The 25,844-nt window shown below is 41.6% G+C and overlaps 1 protein-coding gene across 1 annotated transcript in view; it reads left to right on the top strand.

Annotated features, from left to right (window-relative positions):
- Nucleotides 1-12,027: 12,027 nt before the first annotated feature.
- Nucleotides 12,028-25,844, top strand: part of ENPEP (glutamyl aminopeptidase) — a 59,222-nt gene continuing 45,405 nt past the window's right edge. The window contains exons 1-3 of the mRNA XM_019534099.1: nt 12,028-12,976; nt 19,977-20,118; nt 23,928-24,059. Coding sequence (XP_019389644.1) covers nt 12,291-12,976; nt 19,977-20,118; nt 23,928-24,059 — 960 coding nt within the window. The 5' untranslated portion in view covers nt 12,028-12,290. The remainder of the gene's footprint in view (nt 12,977-19,976; nt 20,119-23,927; nt 24,060-25,844) is intronic.

Raw genomic sequence — 25,844 nt, 5'->3', positions numbered from 1 at the left:
CGGACTAGATGATCTGCTCAGGTCCCTTCCGACCCTAGAAACTATGAAACTATGAGATGCCAACTGCACAGTAGCCTAATAACACTGTGCAGTAGAGTGTTGCATAAAAAACATGCTAATAAGCTACTGTGCAGTAATATTAGAGTACTGTGCAGTAAGCTTCACTAAAAACCCATGTACTGATGCTACTGCACAGTAGCGCAAGTTACTGTGCACTGAGTTAGCGCTTGGTTAACCAAATACTAAACTTACAAGCTGTAACTATAGTTGCATTAATGAATGTGTAGATGCACCTAGAAAGCATTAGATAAAGGTTTAGGATGGAAAGACAGGAAAAGCAAGGAACACATATTTTTCTAGCTGACAGCTAGTATAAATATAGGGACAAGGAAGAGAGTTATGTTGTTAAGGAGGGAAGGGAATGGTGTGGTGGATAAGGAAGTTTCTGCTACCCCCTTTAATACTAGTAGCCAAGTTTGTTTCCTTTCTATCCCAATGAAGGAGAGGGGTCTGGAAGACTGTAATGTGGTATTGTGAGGATCTGTCAGGGCAAAGGTGTATTGCATTAGCTTCACAAGTGTGAGATAGGTCTGTAGGAGTACTGTCCACTTCTAGGACCATGATCCTTTGATAGAAGATTGGAGGGTTGGATATTTTTTCAGCTCTATCATTTGGGAATGATAATCCAAGGTTAAGTTATAGTTACTGTAATGTTAAGAAAATGATCTCTTTCAACCCTACAGTCCTATAATTCTATGACTGGAGAAACAAGCTGTCTACATGTTAGGAAAGATGCCCTTCTAAGGCAATGACTGTTTTAGCTTCTAGGGCATAATGATTTAGGATATGAGAAGAAGCATTTTTTCTGACTTCAAAAGGATAAGAAATTTACAGCAGTTCACTTAGATATTTTCATTGGAGTCTTCTCCATTATGAAGCTTGCTTCTCCCTGGACCCACTAGTGTCCAAATTTGTCAGCCTTCTAGACATGAGGCCCTTCAGGTCTCTCCAAAGTCTCCTTAGCTAGTGTACTGAGTAAGGAGTATTGGCAGGAAAAATCCTACTGTGAGTGGACTGCAGAAAATGTTTATACATGCTTTATAAGTAAACTTTACTATCACAGTTTAGTCTGTCAAGTATAGAGTTAAGAACTGTACAGGCAGTTGGCTTACTTTAGTGACCACTAATGAAGAAACAAAATGTAACTAGAAAATAAAATGGAATTATAATGGAACATCTGAAAGCTATACAGACGTGATTATGTCTTCTGTGATTAGGGTTATGAACCTAGTTTGTATTAGTCATTAATTATTTAGATGAAAGAATTCTAAGCAACATCTCTATGTTAGAAATTAATTTCCATCAATCAGAAAGCAGTTGCAAATCATAAGAAACAATGTAAATTAACAACGTAAATGAGACAACAGAACTTGTTTCATTTATGTAATTAAGATAATAGAAAACATTCACATTATTATGCATAAAATCCAAATTAGGAATTTGAAACAAGGAATCAAAGGTGGAAATATTCTACCAAAGCTATATGCTTCCTAGTGACATGGTTTCAAAAGTAGTCTTCTCCCAAGCCTTTATTCCCATGTACATTTACAGTGAAGATCAAAATCAGAATTTGGAACTGAAATTCCAAATAAATACAACTGAATTCAAATGATATGGTATAATTACTGCAGAAGAGTGGAACTGTATTTTTGTTCATTAGTTTACTCCATCCAGAATTTTTCAGCCTACTTGAGGAATTAATACAACACTCCTGAAGCAGCTCAGTACAGAACATCTTATTGAGGAAGCCAATTTTCCAAAGCTTTTCCTTGAGAAATATAAAAAATATTGAAGAAGTTCTGAATGGTTTTAATTAAAACAGTTTAGAGTGCTTGTACTTTCAAAAGGCTCATATCCAAGGGGACCCAATTTGTAATGATAACTGATGGCAATAGAAAAGATTTTAAATACAGTAGGGCCCACTATAAAACAATAATGATTAAGGTCCCTGGAATTTCAAGGGGATTATAGATCAGTCGAGTGTGTTCAAGATCTGAGATGAAGACAAGGGCAATTGTTAATTTCATAGGAAGCATAGGGACAGGGAAATCATTTCTATTATAATTCGTTTAGCTCTTGGTTGAGCACTGCAATCAGTTTCACATTTTTCAAGTTAACGAGTGTTACATTTTTTTCCTGAGAGTGCTGCAGGGGAGAACCCTATAATTGGAGCTCTGCCAGGAAACAGTCACTGTAACAGCCTCCTCAGTTGATTTTGGGGTTTTTTTTGCGGGGATGGGGGTTGTAGCCAGAGCTCTAATAAGCTTATGCTTATTATCCTACCATAAATTAGGGATCCAGCTCTGATGGACTGACAAAGGCTTAAATTTGTGAGAGATTGCTAAAGGTCATGCTATAAGCTGCTTGGAGACTACACAAGCAGTCTCAAGAAGAACAGAGGAGCAAGAGTGATAGGAAAAGGAGTTCTCTGCTCGGGGTTTGTGATTTGTGGAGTTGTGTTTGCAGTCCCTAAATTGCCATACAGAGTGGAGGGTATTTGGTTAATCTGTTTTGGGGCTTTGCCGGTTGCCACATGGGGTAAGAAAGGAATTTTCACTTCTTGTTGTTACATACAATTTTGGGGGAAAGGGACTGGACATTTTCCTCAGAAGCATTGGATGATCAGTCAAGGCTAGAAGGTCTTGTTCCTTCATCCAGGGTCAGACTGCACATTTGGGATCAGGAAGGAATCTCACACCACAGTCTTATTGGCATACACTGTGTGTGGGGTTTGCCTTCTTCTATAGCAGGGTGGGGGCGGGGAGGGGCATAGATCTTTTGAGACTAGTTCAATAAACTATTCTGTCCTTGCAATGGGAGGACTTTGACAGTGCCCTCACCCCCCTGTTTTACCTGTGGGAAGTTAGGGTGTTTTTATGTTTCAGGCATTGTGTGTAGTGCTGTGCATGATGGTTGTTCACAGAGTTTTCAAGAACAGTTTAGCCAAAGAGTTGCCTAGGATGATTTAAACTGGGATGATCCTGCCTTGAGCAGGATGACATCCTGAGATCCCTTCTAGTGCTACTTTTCTATGGTTCCAAAAATGATGGCTGAATAAACTTTGCAGCATTTATGATACTTTAGTAGGAACTGGAAGCCAAAGCACCCTTGGCATTACTCCAATGGATTCAGATAAGTTGAATTCAGGGATGAATTCAACTCATTAGATTTTTTGTTACTCAATCTCTTAATGCTGTGTTTTCATATCTGAGGCTTCCCAGATCAACCCTTGGTCATTGTCAACCTCAGTTAAAGGTCTTATGGGACTCCTCCTTTTCATTCTGAATAACCTCAGCAGGCCTCTCCATAAGGCTCTGATTCAGCTATTACAAATTGGCTCTTAAGAAGATAGGACCATCACACCTCAAGGGGCCATCATGTCCAGTCTCTTGCATTCATAGGCCTTTGTTAGATCAAAGAAAACCCTAAAATAGCCATTTCAAACCTTCATTTACATGGAACAAAATCCAAAACACCTTAGAAAATAGGTAAAACCAGGGTCAACAAGGGGACTGTCAAGGACCTGTGCCTGAAACCTAATTGAAGTAGTAGTCTCATATATGCTCAGAAGATACCAAAAAAAAGACCACATGCCATGCTACAGAGGAAACTGAGGGGGGACTATGGCTCTGTGGGCAAAATATTTGGCCAAGATCTCTGAAACTGTTGAATATTGATAAAAAATTGGGAAGCCTGTAGTACTTTATGACTATGGGTGCTACAAAGGATAACTGTCCCTTAACAGCAGCATCATGACCATATTCAGGTCAGCCCAGTCTTGACAAGGGCCACCTAAGACCAGTCCTAGGGATTGGTGCCTGTTGACTTTGTCACTCTCATGTTAGGATTGCTGAAGGAGTGTAATTCCTATCTAATACCCTGGCCATGGCAGTTTTAGAAAAGATTAAATACCAATTTAGAGTAGAATTTTTAAAAAAATCGAAGAACTTGGACATGTATCGATATTTTACCAGGAATTGGTATGTTAAAGAGAGGTGGTGGTCCATCAGCTTAAACACTTTGTGGTTTTCTAGAAGTAAGATTAATCAGGCTAAAAAATATATAGTCAGCATTTTTCCCTTTACCTTCCAAGCAAGCTGATTTCACTGAAGTAAAAGTTTATTCATAACATTCAATGAATGTATGATGATGGTGCTTGAGATTAGAAAGGCTTATTCACCTCCTCCCCCGCGCCCCTTAATTTACACAAGAATCCATTTGGACAGGGGAGGTGAAGGCTAGTGTCTTTTTTAATAGGGTAAAGAGGTAAATAACTTATAAGCTGATATAAATAGGGTAATATATTTATAGGCTGGTACTGGCCTTCATACCCTTTCATCTGAAGAGGGAAGAAAGGGGACCATAGTTGCCTTCATGCTGTATCCTAAATGTTGCTGTTTGGAGGAATTGTTCCACTTCAGGCTGAAAGGAAAGCCTTTAAGTATTGTCCCCTGGCTCCATCATCAGCCTGGATGCTCCTTGGCTTGGTCATGCCACAGATGTCTGCAGCAGAGAGAGCAGGCATGCAAGCATTAAGTCTACCCAAAAGCCCTAAATTGTGATTAGAAAAAAATTACACCTGTATTCAACTCTAATTATACCTGACCCTCATTTGTCAGTGAAAAGTGGATGATAGCTTAGCTATGTTTGGTTTATAGAAGAAACTAATACTAGTCTATACTGTGCCATGCCAGGTTTAATATCTGTGAATGGTTTTCATTTTTCATTTTCAGACCCCTAACACAGTTCAAACGGAGGTGTGGACCCCTGTAAATTTCCCCCTCTGTGCAGAGGGAAGTGTAGACCCCTTTCAAATGGAGGAGCAGAACCCTGTGAATTGTAAGTGTAGGTATTTATACACTTTTGATTGTTCATAGTCATTTTTCATGGACCCCCTTAGACGTAGTCTGTGGACCCCCAGGGCTCCGTGGACCACAGGTTGAAAACCACTGAAGTATGTCATTGCCCTCTTTGTTTGTACAGTTTTGTGGATGGTGGTGTGTAACAGAAGTATGGGATTCCTCCTGTTTGGGCAGTCTGTCTCACTCCTACCTGCCACATCTTGCTGTAATACTTGGTTAGAAAATGAAAAAAAAAAAAGGTGTAGGAGGATGCCTTATTTGTAGGGCCCTTACGTTTGGGCCAAGGAACACGGCTCCACCTGTCCCTACACCGTGTGCATCTCCACCCTCTGATCTTAACCACAGAGGCTAGTTACCAGAACCCCTTATAGGATTCAATGGGTTCTTACTTCTAATCTGTGCTTCAGGGTTTAGTCAAGAGTAATATTACTCCTTTAGTTAGTTTATCCAAATGTAGTAATCAACAAACAAAACCACTAACTTAGGGTGGGGAGCGGGTCCTCTCCATCCTGTCCCCTCTTCCTTGAGGCTTTCTCTTCACTGAGTACCCTTGCTGGCCTGTCTACAGTGTCTTTTGGGTCTTTTCTTTATAATCACTGTTACAATAAACAAAAAATAACAGGCAAAACTTTTCCAATTTACAGTCTCTCAGAATTGTCTTGGTTCCCCTTCAGCATTTCACTGTGTACTCCGGTTGATCACAGTTTGAGCCCCCACTCTGCCTCTGTTGACAGTCAGGCTGCATCTGCACCCGAGTCTCACACCAGAATCGAATCCCTTACTTAGTTCAGAGCTTTGCTCCTTATTCACAGTCCCGGTTTAAGGGCCTCTCCCTCACTCTCTCTCTTTTTCAGGTCCGGGCTGTCTTCATCTCCTCGGCATCATGAGTCATGCCAGCACAGCCACCCTGACTCCATGTTGCTGTGTCCAGATTACCTCTCCAGCATCTGTTATGCCTGTGCCTCCACACCAGCCCATGTAAGTTTCTATTATATTCTAACCCCTTTCCATAGATTTCATAGGCATCAGAGCTGGAAGGGAACCTGTGAAATCATTGGGTCCAGCCCCCTGCCCAAGGGGCAAGAATTCAGCTGGGGTCAGATCACCTCAGCAAGATAAGCAACCAAGAATTTCTTAAAGGTATCCAGAATAGGTGCTTGCACCACTTCTGGTGGGCATCTATTACCAAACCTGGAAACTCAGACGGTAAAGAAGTTTTTCCTTATGTCCAGTCTAAAATGGTCTTCCGGCAGTTTGTCTGTTAGACCTTGTATTCCCTTGGGGGTGCCCTGGTGAACAGATATTCTCCCAGTGATGCTGATGCACATACTTATAGGCTGCCACCAAGTCACCCCTGAACCTTTGCTTCTCCAGGCTGAAGAGTTCCATGCCTCTCAGCCTCTCCTCATAAGGCCTGTTCTCTTGACCTCTAATCATGCACGTGGCTCTCCTCTGGACTCTCTCAAGCTTTTCCACATCCTTTCTAAAGTGTGGAGTCCAGAATTGGATGCAGTACTCCAGCTGCAGCCTCACCAAGACCAAGTAAAGCAGGAAGATAACCTCTTGGGTCTTGCTTGAGATGCATCGGTAGATGCAAACCAAAGTTTTATTTGCTTTGCTGGCTGCAGCATTGCATTGGTGGCTCATGTTCATCTTCTGGTCAAACATGACCCCCAAGTCTCTTTCAGTTGTGATGCTAGTGAGTATAGCACTGCTGAGCCTATAAGTATGATATGGGATTTTTCTCCTGAGGTGAAGCACCTTGCATTTCTCCGTATTGAATGTCATCAGGTTTTGATCCACCCACCTTGTGAGCCTGTGTGCCCTGAATTGCCAGCCTATCCTCTACCATGACTGCACTTCCCCATAATTTGGTGTCATCTGTAAACTTAGCCGGTCCACTTCTGACACCCAAATCCAGATAATTTAGGAATATATTAAAGAGTGCTGGGGAATATATTAAAGAGTGCTGAGCCCTGGGGGATGCCACTGGTCACCATGTGCCATGGTGACTCAGTTTCATTGACTGTCACTCTCTGGGTCTGACCACAGAGCCAGTTCCCCAGCCATTGAACCGTAAGGTTGTCAAGGCCACAGTTCCCCAATTTTACCATGAGGACATCATGGGAGACCAAGCCAAAGGCTTTTTTGAAATCTAAATATATGACATCAAACTCTTCTCCTTTGTCCAGGTTATGTGTCACCTGGTCATAGAAGGAAATGAAGTTGGTCAGGCAAGTCCTACCCACAACAAAACTATGTTGGCTATCTCTTAGAATGTTGTCCTCCATTAGCCTGTTGTTGATGGTTTCTTTCATGATTTTTTCCAAGATCTTTCCAGGGATTGAAGTAAATCTGATTGGCCTGTACAGGTTTCCCTTGATTTATGTTGTACATGCATTCCTGGAAAACGGCACAAATTTGCATAAAGGGAAGCACTTTACAATGTAACAAATAGGGATACATTCCAAGACCTCAACTGTATAGACCCCCAGTCCCATTTTTACCACTTTTACAAGACAATTTTGTACTCACCAATGGCAGACAGTACACACAAGCACAGGGCACTGTTATAATGGGGATGGCTACTACAGCAACATGTATCACAGGTAACGAGTGAGGAGCACAGATCCACACAGAAGACCATATTTTGGTGCATGTCACTCCCACAATGCACCGCACAAAGCAGCTGACTGCAGGCTTCCACCACACCGACTGCATAAAGTGAATTTACCTCACATATAATGATTTTTTGGTATAAAAGGGTCATTGCATAAGAGTGAATTCGCACATACAGAACCTGCATAAAGTGAGGGAAATCTGTAGTTGTCTGGATCTTCCTTCCTTCCTGCCTTAAAGATAGGCACCACACTGGCCCTCTTCCAATCTCCAGGAACCTCTCCTCTCCTGAGCACCATGACTTCTGTGGTCCAGAAATAGGTGGAGTCCCACCAGGTCTTCATTATGCCCATGAGATCATATTCATTTTTGCTTAGCAGAAGGGCCAGTTCCTCCTGTTTGTTCCCCTTACTCCTGGCACTTGTGTACAGGCAGCTAAGCCTGCCATCAGAAGCCCTGGGCTTCCCTGTCCTCTTAGAAGAGTCCCGTCCCTGGACTGGGGTATGAGTGAGTTCCCTTGTGTTACCTGACCTGTTGATTCTGTGGTTGTCACTTTCAGGGCTTTCACTAGTGATTGTCCACCCATTCCCTGGTGATTTTAGTTTAAAGCCCTGTCAACCAGGTCAGCCATTCTGGCCAAGAAGAACTTCTTTCCCATCAGAGTGAAGGGAGGCTGTCCCTTCCCAACAAACCACTGCCTCGCTCTCTGAAGTGCGGACAGTGATTGAAGAAGTTGAAGCCTTCACGATGGCACCAATGCTGCAGTCTTCTGTTGGCTTCTTCAGTACGTCTCTCTGTCCTATGCCTGTGACCTGTAACTAGAAGGATCAAGGAGAAAACTATCCCAACCCTTTAAGCCCAGCCTGTAGTCACTTATGACCTGGACAGGATTTCTCTGAGCCATGTCATTCGTGTCTACCCATATAGATGAGTGGTTGGAGGGCCAGATGAGCTTAAAAATCCTCTCTGCCATGTCCCAGATATGGAGCCCTCAGAGGCCAGGGGGTCAGGGCAGCAGGTTGCTCTTTCTGTCCCTCTCAGGAGGGAGTTGCCCACCATGACCACCCTGTGTCTCTTTGTAGGGGTGGCAGCTAGCTGCCTCCTCTCATCCAGAGCTGGTGTTTCTGCTGATGTCTCTGCTGGTGTTGTGAGAGGTGCATACCTGTTGCTTAGTTCCAAGGGAGGAGTGACCCTAGTACTGCATGTCTTGGGACCCAAGACAACCATTTTCCAAGCATCCCCCAGGTGTAGCTCCTGGCTGATCTTCCTGTTGTCCATCTTCATGTAGTCAGGCATCCATGCTCTTCTCTCCTCATTCTTCAGGAGAAGAGCCTGAGTATAGTAGTCATCAATCTCCTGCTCATGGGCCCTGGTGGCATGAAGTCTGCCTACCTGGGACTGGAGCTCAGTCACCTGAGACTCCAGGGACTTCATGAAGGAGCATATACCACAGTTGGGGTGACTTTCCTCCCATTCCCAGTTGCTGACAGCCATGCCAGGCAGCCCCCCACAGCCAGGGGCTACATCTGGGTGGAAGCCGGAACCGTGGATTCTGTTTGGGTGGAGACCTCAGTGGTGCATGGGCAGGGAGCACCAGCTGGGGCCAAAGTGGGAAGCCACGGTGTACACTGTATCCCCACCATTATATAGTAATAGGCTATGCTACTACCCACAAACTGGCACAGGAACTGGCCTGTGAACTGCCTAGGGTTAATCATTACTTCCCAGGGGTTAATCTTTACTTTCTGCTGCCTGGAGTCTTTTTTTCTTTTTCCACCTGGAGCTTCAGCATCTTTTAACTTCTGTGCACCCCTGTGTCACACTGGTGCGCCAGCTTTAAAGGGGCGTGTTCAATTATTAAGTTGCACTGTCGAAACTGTGGCACTGGTTTGTCCCTAAGGAGCGTGTAGCTGGGTCAAACTAACTCCCTGCTACATGGTGATTTAACGGTTGTTGTTTTTTTCTTTTGCACTATCTTACTCAGATACATTTTTTATTCCTTCTTTGTAGGCGATACAAATATTATGATAATTCTTTTGATATCCGTAGTGAAATTTGCCAAGCTTTTCATGATTAGCCTCACTAACCTACTCAGAAATACCAGCAATATGAATTTAGACAGCAATTTTTACTGCAAAAAGAAAAACCTTCAGCCAGTGTGAGGGTGACCTGATTTAAAACTTCCTAGCTAAAGAAATAGAAACCCCCCCACATATGATATAAAGAAAACATGTATGACATTTCAGAGACAGCTTTACTACTTAATCATAACTGCTTATGAGCTGCATTTTTTTTTTTATAACTGCTGCCTCTTTTTCCTCTGTATCCCCCAATCAGGGAAAAAAAGAAAAGAAAATGTGTAAGTGTGACGACCATGATAATCTTTAGTTCTGGTTCTTATACCGAGAGTTTATGCGCTGACTAAACTGATTAAGAGGCATTGTCTTCCCAGGTCATATCTAGTTTTGACTGCTATACAAAATAAAAGGGAAAAACAATAAAACAATAATGTAAAACAGACTCTAGTTGTAGCCTTGATTTTTGTTTTGTTTCCTTTCCCTTTTTTACAATAGTCTGAAAAACAATTGAATAAGACTTCACTTGCTGCTGCCCAAACACAAAAGCTTTTTCTCTGTCTCACATGCGGCTGAAAACTTTGACATGATATTAAGTAAATATTAACTTGTAAAAGTTGGGGGAAGGGGAATTATGGCTCTAAGGTTCTCACAGGATTTTGTTTCAGTGGAAGTTGGTGACATTTGAAAGTGAACAGTGACTTCAAAAGCTGTACTTAGAGTCAGCTCTAAAGAGTGAATAAAATTGATCCTAGCAGACACCCTTGCCTGGCACGCTGTGCATTTTGGAATATGTGCTAACTGATTTTAGGTCTTGAGGCTCATCAGCAGAGTGAGATTTTATTCAATTTTTAAACAAAATATGGTGAACCAACCACAAAAATACATCTAGGATAATGAGTGACTGTTAAGCTGAGATGGATGCCTTAACTGAAACACGAGTCACACAGCCAAAGTGCTGCACCTCCTTTGGAAAGAAGTGAACAGAGGACACACGTTCCACCTCTGGAGAACAAGGGAAAAAGAGGGAGTCACAGCTGTTGGAGAGCTGAGCATCCTGCTCCACCCTCTCTATTCCTCCAGTACAGTTATCAAACAAAGCAGGGCGGGGGAGGATGTACCAAGTCATTGCTACATTCTGTTCTCATTTGTCTTGATAACCAAAAAATAGATTATATATTGGGCTCTATATAAATCTCTATAGATTTAAATCTCTAAAATATTACATCATTTGTTTCAGTAGGCCTCTCACAATAATAGTTTGTTCAGGGTTGAGCCCTTCCTGACCCACTCACTCCAGTTAAATCCCATAGTCTCTGGTGACTACTTTTGTTAGTCACATTGGGCATATCTACATGAGACACTACTGTGCAGTAGCATTGCTGGGCACTAACCATGACATGACGCTACTGCACAGTAGTAATGAGCTACTGCACACTAGCTCATGGCTACTGCACAGCAGCATCAGAAAAAAACCATGTGGTGATGGTACTGCATGGTACTTATATAAGCAAGTGCTAAATGACTGTGCAGTAACATCTGTGCAGTCCACTGCTTGTATAGATGTGGCTAGCATGACTAAGGTTACATAAGGTTAGTCACGCTGTGGGTGCATCTACGTGAGATGCTACATCACCGAGTAACAAGCGACATCACCATAGCATCGTTAGGCTTGAACCGTGACACCAACACTACTGCACAGTAGCAACAAGCTACTGTGCAGTAGTGTGGGGAAAAACCTGTGTGGCGTTGGGACTACACAGTAACACCGGTTACTTGCTTAAACAAGTACTAAATGACTGCATAGTAACAACTGTGCAGTCTAATGCACATGTATACATGCCCTGTGAGGCCCATCTTAAGACTATCTCAAAGAACAAGTTCAGATTTGTGCAGTGTGATTGTATTGGCCAATAAGATAATTATAACCCTGGCTACAAGCTTCTATTGGCAGTTCTGAAACCTCACTTGGCCTGGGCGAAAATATCAGTATTTTAAGTCTCAAGACAAACAAAGATTTATCATTGTGTTGCCAACTCTTCTGCCTTTGACTACATGGAATTACATAGTAAAGCTAAAAGACTCTGTAGCTGAGGAAAAACAGTGGAATGAGACTTGCAAGACTTAAAAAAAAAGCTTGGAGATTTTACTGTGGTGGAAGTTCAAGGAAATCCTTGCTTTAAAAAAAGGAGCTATAACCGGAAAAATTAAGATGTAGTAGCAAAGGTTGAGGTTTTCTAGCAGTTACACCTCTATCTGTGAACTCTCTTTCTGAAAGCTGCTGACAGAGCTTTGGCATATGATCATCCCCTAACTGCTGATTAACATAGCACTGTTTTATATTTAACTCAGAACAGAGCAGGAGGGGTAGGGGGTGGGGTTGCACTGCTTATAAGGGCTGTACAGTAGTAACATCGCTCTTCTATGTTAGCTTCCTCTGTCTTCCTCCTCAGCTGTGCTTCTTTGCTACATTTCTTCTGCTTAAAACTATATGTTACCTTTAATTAACCGAGTGCCTGGTAGCAGAAGAAATTGGAGAGACAGACAGAAAAAAAAGATACAACTACACAATTAAAATACAGAGTCTGCTGAGTTTAGTACGCAGAAACTGCTAAGGTGTTTAGTAAGCCTTTTTGAGGTTAATGCATAGCTTGGTGAGCAGACTGGAATAGAAATGGAGGGAATGGATTTTGAGGGTAAGAAGTCCAAGAGGTACTGCATGAAGAAAAAGCATGTAGTTATCATCTGTGCAGTGGTGGCTGCTGTAGGTTTAGCTGTAGGACTTGGCGTGGGATTGAGCAGACCTGAGCCCTGCCAATCTTCAGGAGGAACAGAAAAGCCAACAGAAAAGCCAGCAGAAAAGCCAACAGAAAAGCCAACAGAAAAGCCATCAGAAAAGCCAACAGAATCCCCTGCAACCTCTTCCCCAGTGCAAGTGGGCCACTGCCCTCCCAAAAATGATCAGACTGGAGAATGGAGACATTTCAGGCTACCGACGTACATCATCCCAGAACACTACGACTTGGAACTGAAGCCGGAGATGGCTGCAGATACTTATACAGGGACAGTAAACATCTCCATGAAGCTGGATGACCGTACCAAGTACATATGGCTTCACCTTCGTAACATTGAGATCACAGCAATGCCCATGCTCCGGAGATCCTCATTGGTACCCGTGCTCCAGTCCGAGATTGCAGTGAAACAGTGTTTTCAATACCAGCCTCAAGAATATTTGGTGATTGAAGCAGAAGAATACCTAGTGCCTGGCACCATAACTACCACCTTGAAGTTCCAAGGCCGGCTGAATGGCTCCCTGGTTGGCTTTTACAGAACCACTTACATGGAGAACGGGACAACCAAGTAAAACTTCTTGTTTTTAAAATGTACTTGTACCTCTATTTCCACCTGCTCTCTTCTTCTCTCATTTCTCATTCCTGTCTGTCACCAAATTGCTTACGTTTCTGGGCTCTTGTTCAGTTTTCTGTTCCCTTAAGAAAGATACAGCCTTAAGGACACCTAGTGAAGCCTTGGCAATGCTTACAAGGGAATTTGGGCTGGAATTTTAAATTCAGAAAAACATGTATTGGTAATAATCTATCCTTGGTCTTTGCCAGCAGCTCCTGCTGATATCACTTGCGGGGGGGAGGGGGAGCGTTGCGGGGGGTGCGAGGCTTTTTTGGTGTAGTCCAGTAAATACCATGTGGCTCTGTTTTTTTCCCCCATTAACCCCTGAAGTAACAGCATTTTCTGTGGCTAACTAGCACTGTGACAGCTTTCCTGACATCATGCTTCTTTGATGTTGTCAGCCGAACGAATGTCAAAACTGCAATATCCCTCCTGCAGCTTGCTTAAATTATGTGTAGCCAGGTCTGAAATTTGAAGTACTTGTGTTCCAGCTCATCCAAGTTAACTTGCCAATAGTTAAAGATGCTACAAAGGTTCAGGTACAATTAAAAAACTCAGGTGTATGTAAAGTAGTGTCTCTTTAAAAGTTCCATTAACTTTTTCCCTACCCTAAGTCTTTACTACTTCAAAGTAGGACTTGAAAAATTCACTGACTTATGGTAGCAAGACAGGATCTCTGAAGCCATCAATTTCTACAGCTTTTAAAACTTAAGGTTTTTATTTGGTTGGTTGGGTTTTTTATAAGTGACTTTTTGAGCTCCTATTATTAAAAGATACTACTGCAATCTGTCCAGGTTTGTCTCATAGCTTTCTTAAGTAGCTGCTGAATAAAAATAATATCTTCAATCAGTTTTTCACATTTGCTATTCAAAACCTTGTGAAAGGCAACCTAGCAGGCAAGGGACATGTCAGCTTCAGGAAATCAAGTCTGAGGCATTTTAAAGTGCACAATCAAAACTGGGGAATGCTTTTGACTTGAATCTTTTGTACCCCATTTTTAAAATGAAAATAATACCACCCCTTCACTTTAAAATGTTATAAAAATAAATTCATAAGCCTGAAGTGCTTTAATACTGTAGAGAAGAGTACTATAGAAAAACCATGAGAAAATTAAAAATTCTGTCTTCATTGTTGGGTTTACATAACAGTAGACAATAAATATGGCCTAAGGTCACACTGGATAGTGAGGAGAAAATAAAATACTGTACAATTATGTAAAAGTATTTTAGCATAACGCAAGCATCTTCAAGCAGACTAATGCTGAGGCTCTGTAAGCAATCTTACGTCTCATTTTTTTTTGCTTTTGAGTGCTTGCCTTTCCAATCTTAATGAGGTACTTTAAAATTTTTTGCACTTTTTGGGTGTAATTTCTTGTAGGTTGTGCATGACATTGTATTAGTATCCCATCAACAGGGTTGGAATCCCAGTCCTATTCTCCTGGTTTAGATAGACCGAGTTTCAAATCCCTCAGCTTTTCATTCCAATTAAGCCCTATTTTTGTCCTCTAAATTCTCCATGTAAATCTTTCCCCATAGTATTCACTGCCCAATCATTCCCCGTCATCACCTTCCCCCAGCTTGTTTCCTTAGTGTCTTTGTGCAGCCAGGACAACTCTTCACCACTACCTTGTTCCTCCTTTAATCGTTTTTCTCTTTCCTCTTCAAGCTTCTTCTGCAAAAAATTATTTATCTCACCAGCACCTAGCTCAGGTTCCCTTCTTGGTTTTTTGCTCCATCTCTGAACTCCTCCATGCATTCTCCTTGGTCCAGTTTCATTGTCAAGCAGTCCCAGGTCTCCCCACATAACCCAGCTTCTTGCCTGATCTCAGCATCTATCTGCTGCATTTCTTCATAGTTCTCAATCCCACTCTTTTCCCCCCAACTGGTCCCAGTATCCTTCTCCCTTCCTCTCAATCCCAATATCTTTGTCCAGACATCTCCCATCCTTTTTCACCCCACTGCCCCCTCCCCCACCAAAATCTCCCACTTTCTGTCTGCTGCCTACTAATCGTCAGTCCCAAACTTTCAGGCTTTTGCCAATCTCCCCCCTTGATGCTTCCTCCCTTAGTTCAGCTCTTATCACATCTGTATTGGAATCAGGCAGCTTCTTTATCTAACCTACCCGAGAGCAGCAGAGGACAGGAGAGGCAGGCTCCCTCTTCTTAAGTCAGTTACCCAGCCCAAGATTCAACCCAGTACTGCCATTGCAGGGAAAGCCCTAATCAGCCTAATTTTTCAGTACGCTCGTTGTAGAAGGGATCTTCACAGACTTTAGCTAGCAAGATCCAGCAAGTTTCTACTGAGCATATGCAAACTCCTGTTTTCAGAAGTCTTATAACTTGGCTAACTGTGGGTAAAATATTCGTGGATATGGTAAAAGGTGCAGGCCACTCCCTAGCCAAATTTCAAGTTCTAAGTCAGTGCTACAAAGTATAGGGAGTGTTAAAACTTCTCAAAGGAAAGTTTGCCAGATATTTTTTTTCATCTTGGGAAAACAATGCATTTTTTCCTTTGCCTTGTCCTTGGAAACAGATGATCTTTACTGAGATTTTCCAAGCAAGTTAGCCTGAGGCAGAAATGGCTAAAATTTGGCAAGTTATAAACAAGTGAAAACTGGATCTTGCAATAGAAAGAGTAAGGCAACCTTAATGAGAAATGGTGTTGCCAGCCTAGGCTGTGTTATAAGATCAAGAAAGAAGGAGTTAAGGAAAGTCCTCTTCCCTCCTGAATAGCATCAGAACCTGTGGGTCCTGGCAGCTAACAACAGAGAGGAAGAGTGGCAGGGAGGAGGTCATGGCCCTGAAAGCTGGCTTTTCAACACGAAGCAGCTCCCCAGCTGTCTTCCTCCCAGGACAAAGGACTGCCTAATCGTTGCTGCAGTGCCTTTTCTTTAATCAGTTGGTAAAGACTGATTAAGCTGTCAGTAGAGGTGAATCAACTGCTGTGCTCTGTACAGAGCCTGATCTGGTGAACATGTCTAAAAGACCAGCCTCCCCCTCACTCCTCCCTCCCCTGCCTGCCAAAAAGGGATTTAGGTGGAAGAATGCCCGTTTCAAAAATCCCATTCTGGCTGAGGCAAGACTGAAGCACTCTGGGTATGTCCAGAAGCAGAATCTTAGGTGCACAGGAACTCCAGTATTGAAATCTTAAGCACTTACAGACTTCAGGTATTTCCAGAGTTAGGTAGTAACTGAGAAGAAGTTTGGAGGGCGCTGGAAACTGTCAGTTTACCCTGCAGATATAGTCTAAGAGCTACAAGCAAATGTCAGCCAAGAGTGGACAGAATTTTCACTCTTCAGCTGCTATCAAGAACTAGGGTGGCTATCACAGAGGACAGTCCAATTGTCCTCTGTCCTCTATTGATACAAAACTGGACGCCTTTATGTCCTCTATTTTTCTATTGATGAGAACAGTAGAGGACATAAAGGCATTGGGTTTTGTATCAATAGAAGATAGAGTAGCAGAAAACCAGAATGTCCTCTATGATGCATCCCCCCACTCCCCCCATCAAGAACTGTGCCTGTTACTTTTTACTTCGCTTTGCCAGTAAAACAGATAGGACTTTGGGTGTGTGTAAAACATTTCTTGCCTTGGGGTGTGCATAAACTCAACCCTGATTCAGACCTGGATTTCCTTTCACACAAGTATGAAGTTCCACATGAGGTGTTAGTAGAAGGGTGCAAGACTGTGCCCAGATTGGCACCTTTTAACTGGTATTGATGATTTTGTTGGATAGAAGAGATGTCATATGCTGGTATTTTTCCATTCTCTGCTTGAATTTTCTCTCTTCAAAAGAATGCCAAAGCCAGCAGAATCCTCCACCCCCCAGATTTCACCATGACTTTATGTCTCTTCCTGAAAGGGCAACATTTTCTTGGGAAAAAGATTAATCTATGTTTGGAGGGGAAAAAATACAAAAATCCTTACTTACCTCAGGGAAAAAATTTCTTTTTTCTATTTTTTGTCCCTTTCCGCTGAAAATCTGAGTACGCTGGCAAAAAAATGGTAATTTATCATGGCTCTAAATGTATCACTGTTTTACTCTGGGAACAACAGCTGGATGCAGTCATAACCAGATCTCCTTTTAATATTACTGGTATATGAACCCCTGTGTCACTTCTGGTTCACATTTTAAAGGCCTAGAACTTAATAGAAACTGCAGAGTCTCTAGGACAGTTTTATCGCAACATTCTAAGATATATTTTTAGAAAGAAAATTACATTAATTTTTCTCCCTATTGCCATTTCTCTGCACATGGCCTCTGAATCAACCCCCAGGAATGGAGACAGCGAGACAATGCCCCACTGATATCTGGCAACCCATCACAAACGTATGAGGATAGATAGCTTATCACCTTGTAAATCAACATGGAGATTCTCATGTTATCAGTCTTTAGGAACAAGGATATAAAAGTATCAAAATCTACAGCAACTGTTTGAAAAGCAACAGCTGTAAAGCTTGGCCCTGGGGATTAAAGTTAACTCAATTGTAAAATACCTTCTAAACCCCAGAAGGAGGAGGAAGGGACATCAAACAACATACAAGGCAGGAGAAACTCCATTAAGCCTAAGTTATTGTAATGTGAATGTTCATTACCCTTCCTGCTCCAAGCACATGGATTTAAGGCTTTTGAGGGACCCTCCAATTGAACACAAGCAGTAAAAACCAAGACGTATTACCTCCATCAGGCTTCTAGATGAACCTTGCCACTACATGTTCTTAATGGCCACAGTAGTATTTAACTATCAAAAGGCGAAGCCAAGGGCAGGAGAACCATTGAGAAATTGGCTGTCAAGTGCTGCTGTAGAGCTGCTATAATTTATGATACATACTTTTAATTACTTTAAAAAAAAAAAGGAAAATTACCCTGCTACAGCTTGAGCAGCTGCAGAAATTCTGTCAGAAAAGCTCCAATGCTCCAAATTAACAGCAGAGATACCTGTGACGCATCCCTCAATCAATCAAAACAGGGAACATCTCCATCACTGAACAGTGTACTGATGGCTGCCGGGGGGGCACTTGATTGTATTTCAAGAAGACAGTTGAAACAGTCCCTAGCAACAATTTTATGATTCCATTTTACATTCCCCATCCTTCTATCTATATAGATAGTCTGATTTTAAAACTAAAACATTGCAAATGAACTGTAGCACTGATTTTTTGCTGGATGGAATATTCTCATTTCAGCCATTCAGTACACAGCTCCTTACTGGAGTAAATGGACTTTAGCAGCACAGGCAGACAGTTATGCAGGCTATGCCCATGGGCAGATCTAGGATTTTGAAATGAGGATGCAGATGGTACGGTGCATCATCCCATATAAACATAGAACATATTTTTATCCAGCTAAAAAGAAACTAGAAGCTCTACTGATATGCTAAAGGCCTAGAGCTATAGTATTCAGCTTTATATGGAAGCAAAAACAAATAACTTCATTGGAATGAGTTAAAAAGTTTTTAGGGCCATGAAAGAGGAGTTACCTGCCCAGGAGCAGCTAACAGATAGCAGAATTGCAGAAGAAAGTCTAGAGTAGTTGAACATTAAGATCATTATAAAGGAGAGAAGACCATTAATATTTGTGGAGTGAAAACTTTAGAAGGAATCAGGTAGGTTTTAATTAGCCAAGATTTCAGTTGACACTCTCACTGCTGCCTGAATAGAAGTGCAGCTGCCACTTTCAGCCAGTTTGTTTTAAACTTTTGGTAGAAAGGGAATCAAAGTGGGAGATAGTACAACTGCACCAGTGGATCACCTCTAAATCCCGCCCCCCATTCATCCATCAGAAAAGTGTTGTGCATGTAACCAGCATACTTTCTCAGGTTTTAAATAACTGCTCAGAAGCTGTAAAAGTTATTTTAGAGAGGCTCAGGATGAAAGCTCCAGTCATGCAATGAGTTCTGGGTGGACACAAGTCAGTGGAGTTTCTTCTGGCCACAGCTGTCATCACTGGATGAGAATCACAATTTCCTTTTAGTTAGTAATGTTTATTTGGGAGCTGAAGTGAATGGGACTACTTAGGTTGGCAAAGAGAACAAAATTTGTGCTTCATTGTTCCTTCTCCTATAGATATGTAAGTGTACCCTGTTAGTAATGAGTAATTTCAGAGCTTTTTTGCTTATAAAACCTGGAAGCCATCAGTAACAGAAGCCCAAGGCTTATGAACCTGATATTTAATCGTCATACAATATTTAAGTTGTATTATTATAATCTTATACTTCTTTGAATAAGGCCCCTTCTACACATTACAGGTATCCTGCAATTAACTGGTTAATAGTGCAATTACCGGGAGACCAGCTACATGGGCAAAGTAGCAGTCATGACATAAAAAGCTCCAACCAGCTATAAAGTTAGACCTAAAAAATGTGTGCTAACTTTCTAGCTGGTTGCTATCAAGCTTTAAGTTGCACATGTAGCAGGGTCACCCTTGTGGCTGGGGCCAGCCACATCATGCACAACCAGGGCTAAGAGTCCTGCAACTAGGACTCTCAGCCCCAGAAGCTGCCAATTCTAGATCCTAGCAGCAAACTGCAGCTGGGGTGGGAGTTGCACACCCCCAGGGCTAGAAGATCATGGTAGCTGTATTTCCCATCCACAGGAGTGCATGGGGCACCCCCTGACTGCGACTCGTTAACTGCGAGGTCTCCCAGCCGTGAGAACTTGCTTCATGTCAGTGCAGGGGGTGTCCAGAATTGGACCCCCCCCAGCACTGGCAATAAGGTATAATGAGATCTAATTCATGATCCCACAATCATGCCTCCTGCCATGTATGTGTAGATTGCACATTATATCCCATTGCACCTTTACCTGCACAGGTAGAGGGGCCCTAAGACAAGTAGGAAAAAAAAAAAAAGAAAGCTTGTAAACTTCTATTCCCTTTTAGAGTGTTACATTGCAATAAACATAAAGAATGTATAATGAAGGCTTAGTAAAATGCAACCATCTTGATTATTTCAAAGGAGCATTGCAGCCACAGATCATGAGCCAACTGATGCGCGGAAGTCCTTTCCTTGCTTTGATGAGCCAAACAAAAAGGCAACTTACAACATAACTATCATCCATGAAGATGCATACAAAGCACTTTCAAATATGCCAGTGGAGGTATGTATTTCTGCCTAAAAGTACTATTTAAATAGAATGAGTCTGCAAAGCAGTTGTGCAAGTAACTTGTAGTATGTTAACAGATCCTTCCTCATCTGATAAGCTGCACAGCATGGGCTCGGTAAATATAATTTGTCCTATTTTGTAGAATGTTTACAAGTTCTGTATTTCTAGCCCTGAGAGGTTCAGCAGCAGAACACAACACAGACTTATTGTGCCAATCCCAGTGCAAGAAAGATGAGACAATTACTGCACAGTAGACCAATTAGCAATTCAGTAAACATCTCCGCATCTACACATGCCCCTATTAGGCTAGAATAAACTAAACTAATTTACTCTGCAACAGGATAGTATTGTAAATACAAGCACTATCGTGCTGCAGAGTCAAAAACTCCACAGCAGTGCACTTGTAGACACTGGAGGGGCTGGCTGGGGTATAAGGTTGCTTCAGTGCAGGTGCTGCCTGCTGGCTAGACCCGTGCTGAAGCACCATTGTGCCCCAGTGAGCTCCTACACCTGACTGAGCCAGAAGGAGTAGCCCCCAGCTGGCAGGCTGATCCCCAGGGCTCCCTGAGAGCAGGGGCTGCTCCACCCTAGCTCAATGTACTGCGATCCTGGGTACACATGCAGACGTGCATCTGGCAGTGATAAGGTCTGAAGTTTATTGCTGTGCATTAATAGGTATGTGTAGATGCGCCCTGTTTGTAGCTAACCTAGATTCCCACATAACCACATCTAGTCAATTTGCTGTCTCTACTGATCATATATACATGATGGCAGATTCCTCAGTGACATCAGCTAGACAGAGTGGGGGCACAGGGAAGAAGTCTTTGGAGGCTGCTAACAGAAATCCAGTTGCTTACTAATAGTGTAGTCTCATAGGCTTACAATAACTATTAAAATATTAATATTACCAAACAAGCATCTGCTGATCACAGGCTAATAGTAAAAGAACCTGCTTAGCAAGAAAACAGGTTTGATGGAGTTTCTCTCCCCTACCCACTCCTCTTTAATTGCAAGTTTAACGGGATTAATTCAGTCCTATTGGTGAGGTTTGGACATTTATCAATCCACCATGATTGGCATTTCCTAAATAGCTTTTTTGACCAAAGTGGAAGTTTTTTTGGAAACTCAAGGACATAAATTGTCCACCTCTGAAAAAGTCCCGTGGCTGGCAGCCAAGAGAGCTTCTGATGAATAGGCTGACTCAGTGCTGACTCCCATGTATAATTTCTAATGAATAGATCCGAAAGTTGTCAATGAAGTTAAAAAAAGAAAAGTGGCACCCAGCCTCCAAGCCATGGAAATTTATATGCTGTCCATCCCTACCCACACACAAAAAATATAGCTGCTTCACTGTATCTGGTTTTGCTGAAAGAAGCTGAGACATGGTTTCTCTTTAGCATTATAACTGAGAGAATTGTTCTGTCAAAGACAGAGCTGCCTGCTGGACCACTTACAAACTTAAAGCTGAGACCAACTTCTTTTATTAATAATTCTATGAGACATCGAAGTACATTAGGTATCATCATGGAAAACACATGGGAGAGAACCCTGCTTTATATTTAACTGGTGAACAGGACAGATAAGCAAGTTTGTCACAAACAGTAGGAGAAATGATAGGGTGGAGCAGGAGAAGAGGTCCAGGGATGATAATATTGTCATTCAGTTTTGTCATATACTGAAGGCCTTGTTTTCCATACAGAAGAAAAAGTGGATTGTTATATTATTTGTTAACTAACATGTTAGAATTCTATCTGGACAAGGCAATTGAAGATACACAGATGTACCTTGACTTATTACCATGTTGAAAACTACAGCTACCTTGTCTATGAAAAACCTTAGTATAAACATTAGGGTTGGAAGATAATCTCACAAGATTATTGGGTCCAGCCCCCCCACCACCTAAGGGGCAGGAAGGCAGCTGGGGTCAAATGACCTCAGCAAGATAAGCATCCAAACATAACTTAAACATGTCCAGAGTAGGTGCTTGCACCACTTCTGGGGGAGTCTGTTCCAGACTCTGGAGACTCAGGCAATAAAGAAGTTTTTCCTTATATCCAGTCTAAAATGGTCTTCCAGCAGTTTATGACCATTGGACCTAGTTTTCCCTAAGGGAGCACTGGTAAACAGACATTCTCCCAGGTCCTGATGTACACCTTTGGTGCATTTATAGGCTGCCACCAAGTCCCCTCTGAGCCTGTGCTTTTCCAAGCTGAAGAGTCCCATGTCTCTCAGACTTTCCTCATAAGGCCTGCTGTCTTGACTTAACGATCATGTGTGTGGCTCTCCTCTGGATTTTCTTGAACTTCTCCACATCCTTTCTGAAGTGTGGAGCCCAGAATTGGATGCAGTACTCCAGCTGCAGCCTCACCAAGGCCGAGTAAAGTGGGAGGATGACCTCTTGGGTCTTTTTGAGATACATTGGTAGATGCAAGCCAGGGTTTTATTTGCTTTGCCCGCTGTGGCATTGCATAGGTGGCTCATATTCATCTTGTGGTCAGTCATGACCATCAAGTCTTTTTTGGACGTAGTGCTAGTGAGTGAAGTTTTTAATACATTATGGTATGTATTACCAACATCCCTTTTTTCAACTGTACACTCAGACAGTAGTTCAGAAACGTAATGATATTTTATATGAAATCTATTTGTCACCTTTTCTCTAGGAAGTTCGAAAGGAGTTTTTAGTGATAATATGAGTGAGCTGAAAGTGGAGGTGTACTGAATAGATTGTGAAAGGCATTCCAAGAATCAAAGGCCACCTGGAGGAGTCCACAGAGTAGTTGGACTGATCAGTCATCTTGCTTTAAATTATTTAAAATTCCCTTGTACAAAACCAGGGGAAACTCAGTTGGATTGGTTGAATTGTTCTGTGAGAATTTGGGCTTCAGTCCTATAAACTCCAAGTGATATTGGAGATGGGAGATACAAAAAACAGAGCTGATCAAATAATGTGTGTGGGGGTAGGGGATTCGGGGGGAAAGGAATAGCAAACAAATTGCCATAATTTGTTTTACTGTTACTGGCAGTGAGAAAATATGTTGCTCCTATAAAACTGTAGACATTTACACAAAAAGTAAATGAGTCTCACACATTTATTGCATTTTAATTAGATTTGTTATATCTGTTGTTTGCTTATCTCCTTTTAAAGAAATCCATCCAAATCAAGAAACAGAAAAAATAAACCACATAACTAGTAGTAAATAGCAAATATCTGAAGTGAATTCTCAGGAAATAGTTTATTTTTAAAAACATGGTAAAAAATCCTGAACAAATTCTTAAGACTACTAAATACAACTGTAGAAAAAAAAGTAATTTAGAATTTCAATTGATTCACAACCAAGTTTTATATTTGGTCAAATGTATATTATCTCACTCTTTTCAGATTTGAGGGCAAAATTTAGTTCATTATTTGATTCATTGAAAATGTTGGAGTGTTTATTGTTTTGTTTCTACACAATCATTTGAAGAGGACTAGCTAAAAAATACTAAAACTTGTTGAAAGCCTCATTTAAACAAGATTACATAGATACAAACATACATAATTTGACTTCTTAAAATGCAGATACAGTTAGAAATAGGAAACCTTATTCTTAGTGCATAAAAACAGAACACCCTCATAAGCACAGCAGCTTTAAAGGGCAGGGAGAAATCACTTTACATGTTCCCATCCTATGAGATGTGTAAACTGAGAGATGAGCCAGGAGAGGCTATTCATGATTCTCTTACAGCTCTGGTTTTCATATGAATCTCGCACTCTTATGCACACATTTGTAATTTCAAAATAATTTTTTTTTCAACTTCTGCAGCAAATCATTCCACTGGGTAATGGCTGGACCAGGACTACTTTTGAAAAATCTGTTCCCATGAGCACTTACCTGGTATGCTTTGCTGTGCACCAGTTTAGCTTTATAGAAAAAATATCTGCCAGTGGAAAACCGGTAAGTCTGATTCTCATTCCGAACACAGAGGTTTAAATTAAATGTTTTCAGTGATTTGAATTTTTAATCAATGAAACCAATCAGAAATAATCAGCAGTCAGCATATATATATATGGCTTACTTTTCCCTACTCTGTTACTCGTTTTATACAGGAAGCTGAACAAGATGTTCACAGTAGTTTCTTCGGGACCTTAAAATCTGTGAATTCATGTTGCACCTGTTCTCTCTTACTTAGTAATTAGCTACAGTAAATAATGGTGGAGTGGAGCTCCATTTATTGTTTAAAACTAGATACTGTAAGTTGTAATAGAGCCTAGAGACCGCAGTTATGACTGGTACAATAGAAACTTGTAAAGAGGCAGTCCTCTCCCTGAATTACTGGAACCTCAGGTTTGAACCCCAGTGATCCAAGTAGGTTTGATCTGAACCATCAAAATCTAGATCTGCTCTTATTATTTTTGGACACAAACTAAAACCAAAGAGTAAGGAATCTATTTTTCAGCTCTGGTTTGGATTCAGCCAACAGCTTGTAAAGGGGTAGCTAGTCTCAGGAGATTTCTACTATGCAAAAATCTTGTGGAAATAGCTTACAGTTTTCTTAACAACTGGGTTGTTGAAGCTGAAATTTCAATTAGTATTTGACCTTTAAATCAAACCCCTCATTTTCCCTGACCCTGATCTGGAATACTCAACTCACTGTGAAATATGAAGATTTTTCCAGAGTTGTACTTTCATTCTTTCTCCTTCAAATTGTAGCCCAAGCTTTGCAGTCTGGCTAATTTTACCACCATTTCCTCTGAGGAATTTATAACTGTTTTAGAGGAAACATTGCCTAATGACTGGGAGTACAGATTTCTGGATTATCCTCCCAGCTCTGCCATGGATTTTTTATAAAACCTTTGGGCAAGTTGCTAAAACTATTCTTCCTTAATTTCCCCGATTTGCAAATGGGATCAATATTTGCCTACATCAGAAATGGCCATTACTTTGCAAATTTGGGTTTTACAACCCTCCCCCCCAGTGTTTTGTCACATTTTTGTACAAAGCTTTAGTCAATTGAATATAGTTTTGGCCATTCCAGCTTCATTCCTGACCTCTTTTTCCTTAGCACTGCTTCTAAAGTAGGCCAACTCCTTTGCTAAAAGCCTAGCAGGCCATACAATGCTACTTGCAGAGAAGCCATGTACAATGGTCCTAAAGAGAGTGTCTCAATAGGTAAACTTAAGGAATTGGAAAGGGAGAAGAAATAAAAATGTGATTGCACAGTGTGTAATCTTTGTCCCTTGGAATTATTTTTTACTTATACCACTGCCACTGTAGATACAACCTGACAATAAGTTGAAACCAGACCACACTCGGTCAGCTTTGAATCTAAGCCCTTGACCACATCATCAGGGGTGTGGTTAAGACTCAGTAGCCTAGACATAGCCTAAGATAGGAGCAGAAGGAGACAATAAACAGAATCAGGATGGATGGGAAGTTTAGGAAGAGGCTGAAAAGATACCACATCTCTTACACAACACACTGTTTTCCCCCCAAAGCACAGGGAACAGGAATAGGGCTGTGCAAAACAGCACTATTTCATTTCAACTTCTGTTTTGCCATTTCGAAGGGACAGTGTTTCGTTTCATTCCAAAGCACTGTTCTGTTTTGTTTTGTCAAAACTGTTTCAATGTTTTGCCCATAGGCTATAATGGGGAATCATGAAAATGCCTAAAACCTTGTCATTTCTTGCCTGATTCAGATGAAAACTGCAGGGATGGTAGTCCCTTCTGAAGGCATGAA

Source organism: Crocodylus porosus, unplaced genomic scaffold (genome assembly GCF_001723895.1).
Source record: "Crocodylus porosus isolate Cpor-Errol unplaced genomic scaffold, CroPor_comp1, whole genome shotgun sequence".
Classification (NCBI taxonomy): Eukaryota; Metazoa; Chordata; order Crocodylia; family Crocodylidae; genus Crocodylus; species Crocodylus porosus.
Note: the sequence above shows the minus strand (reverse complement) of the source record. Positions and strands in the feature narration are given on the sequence as shown.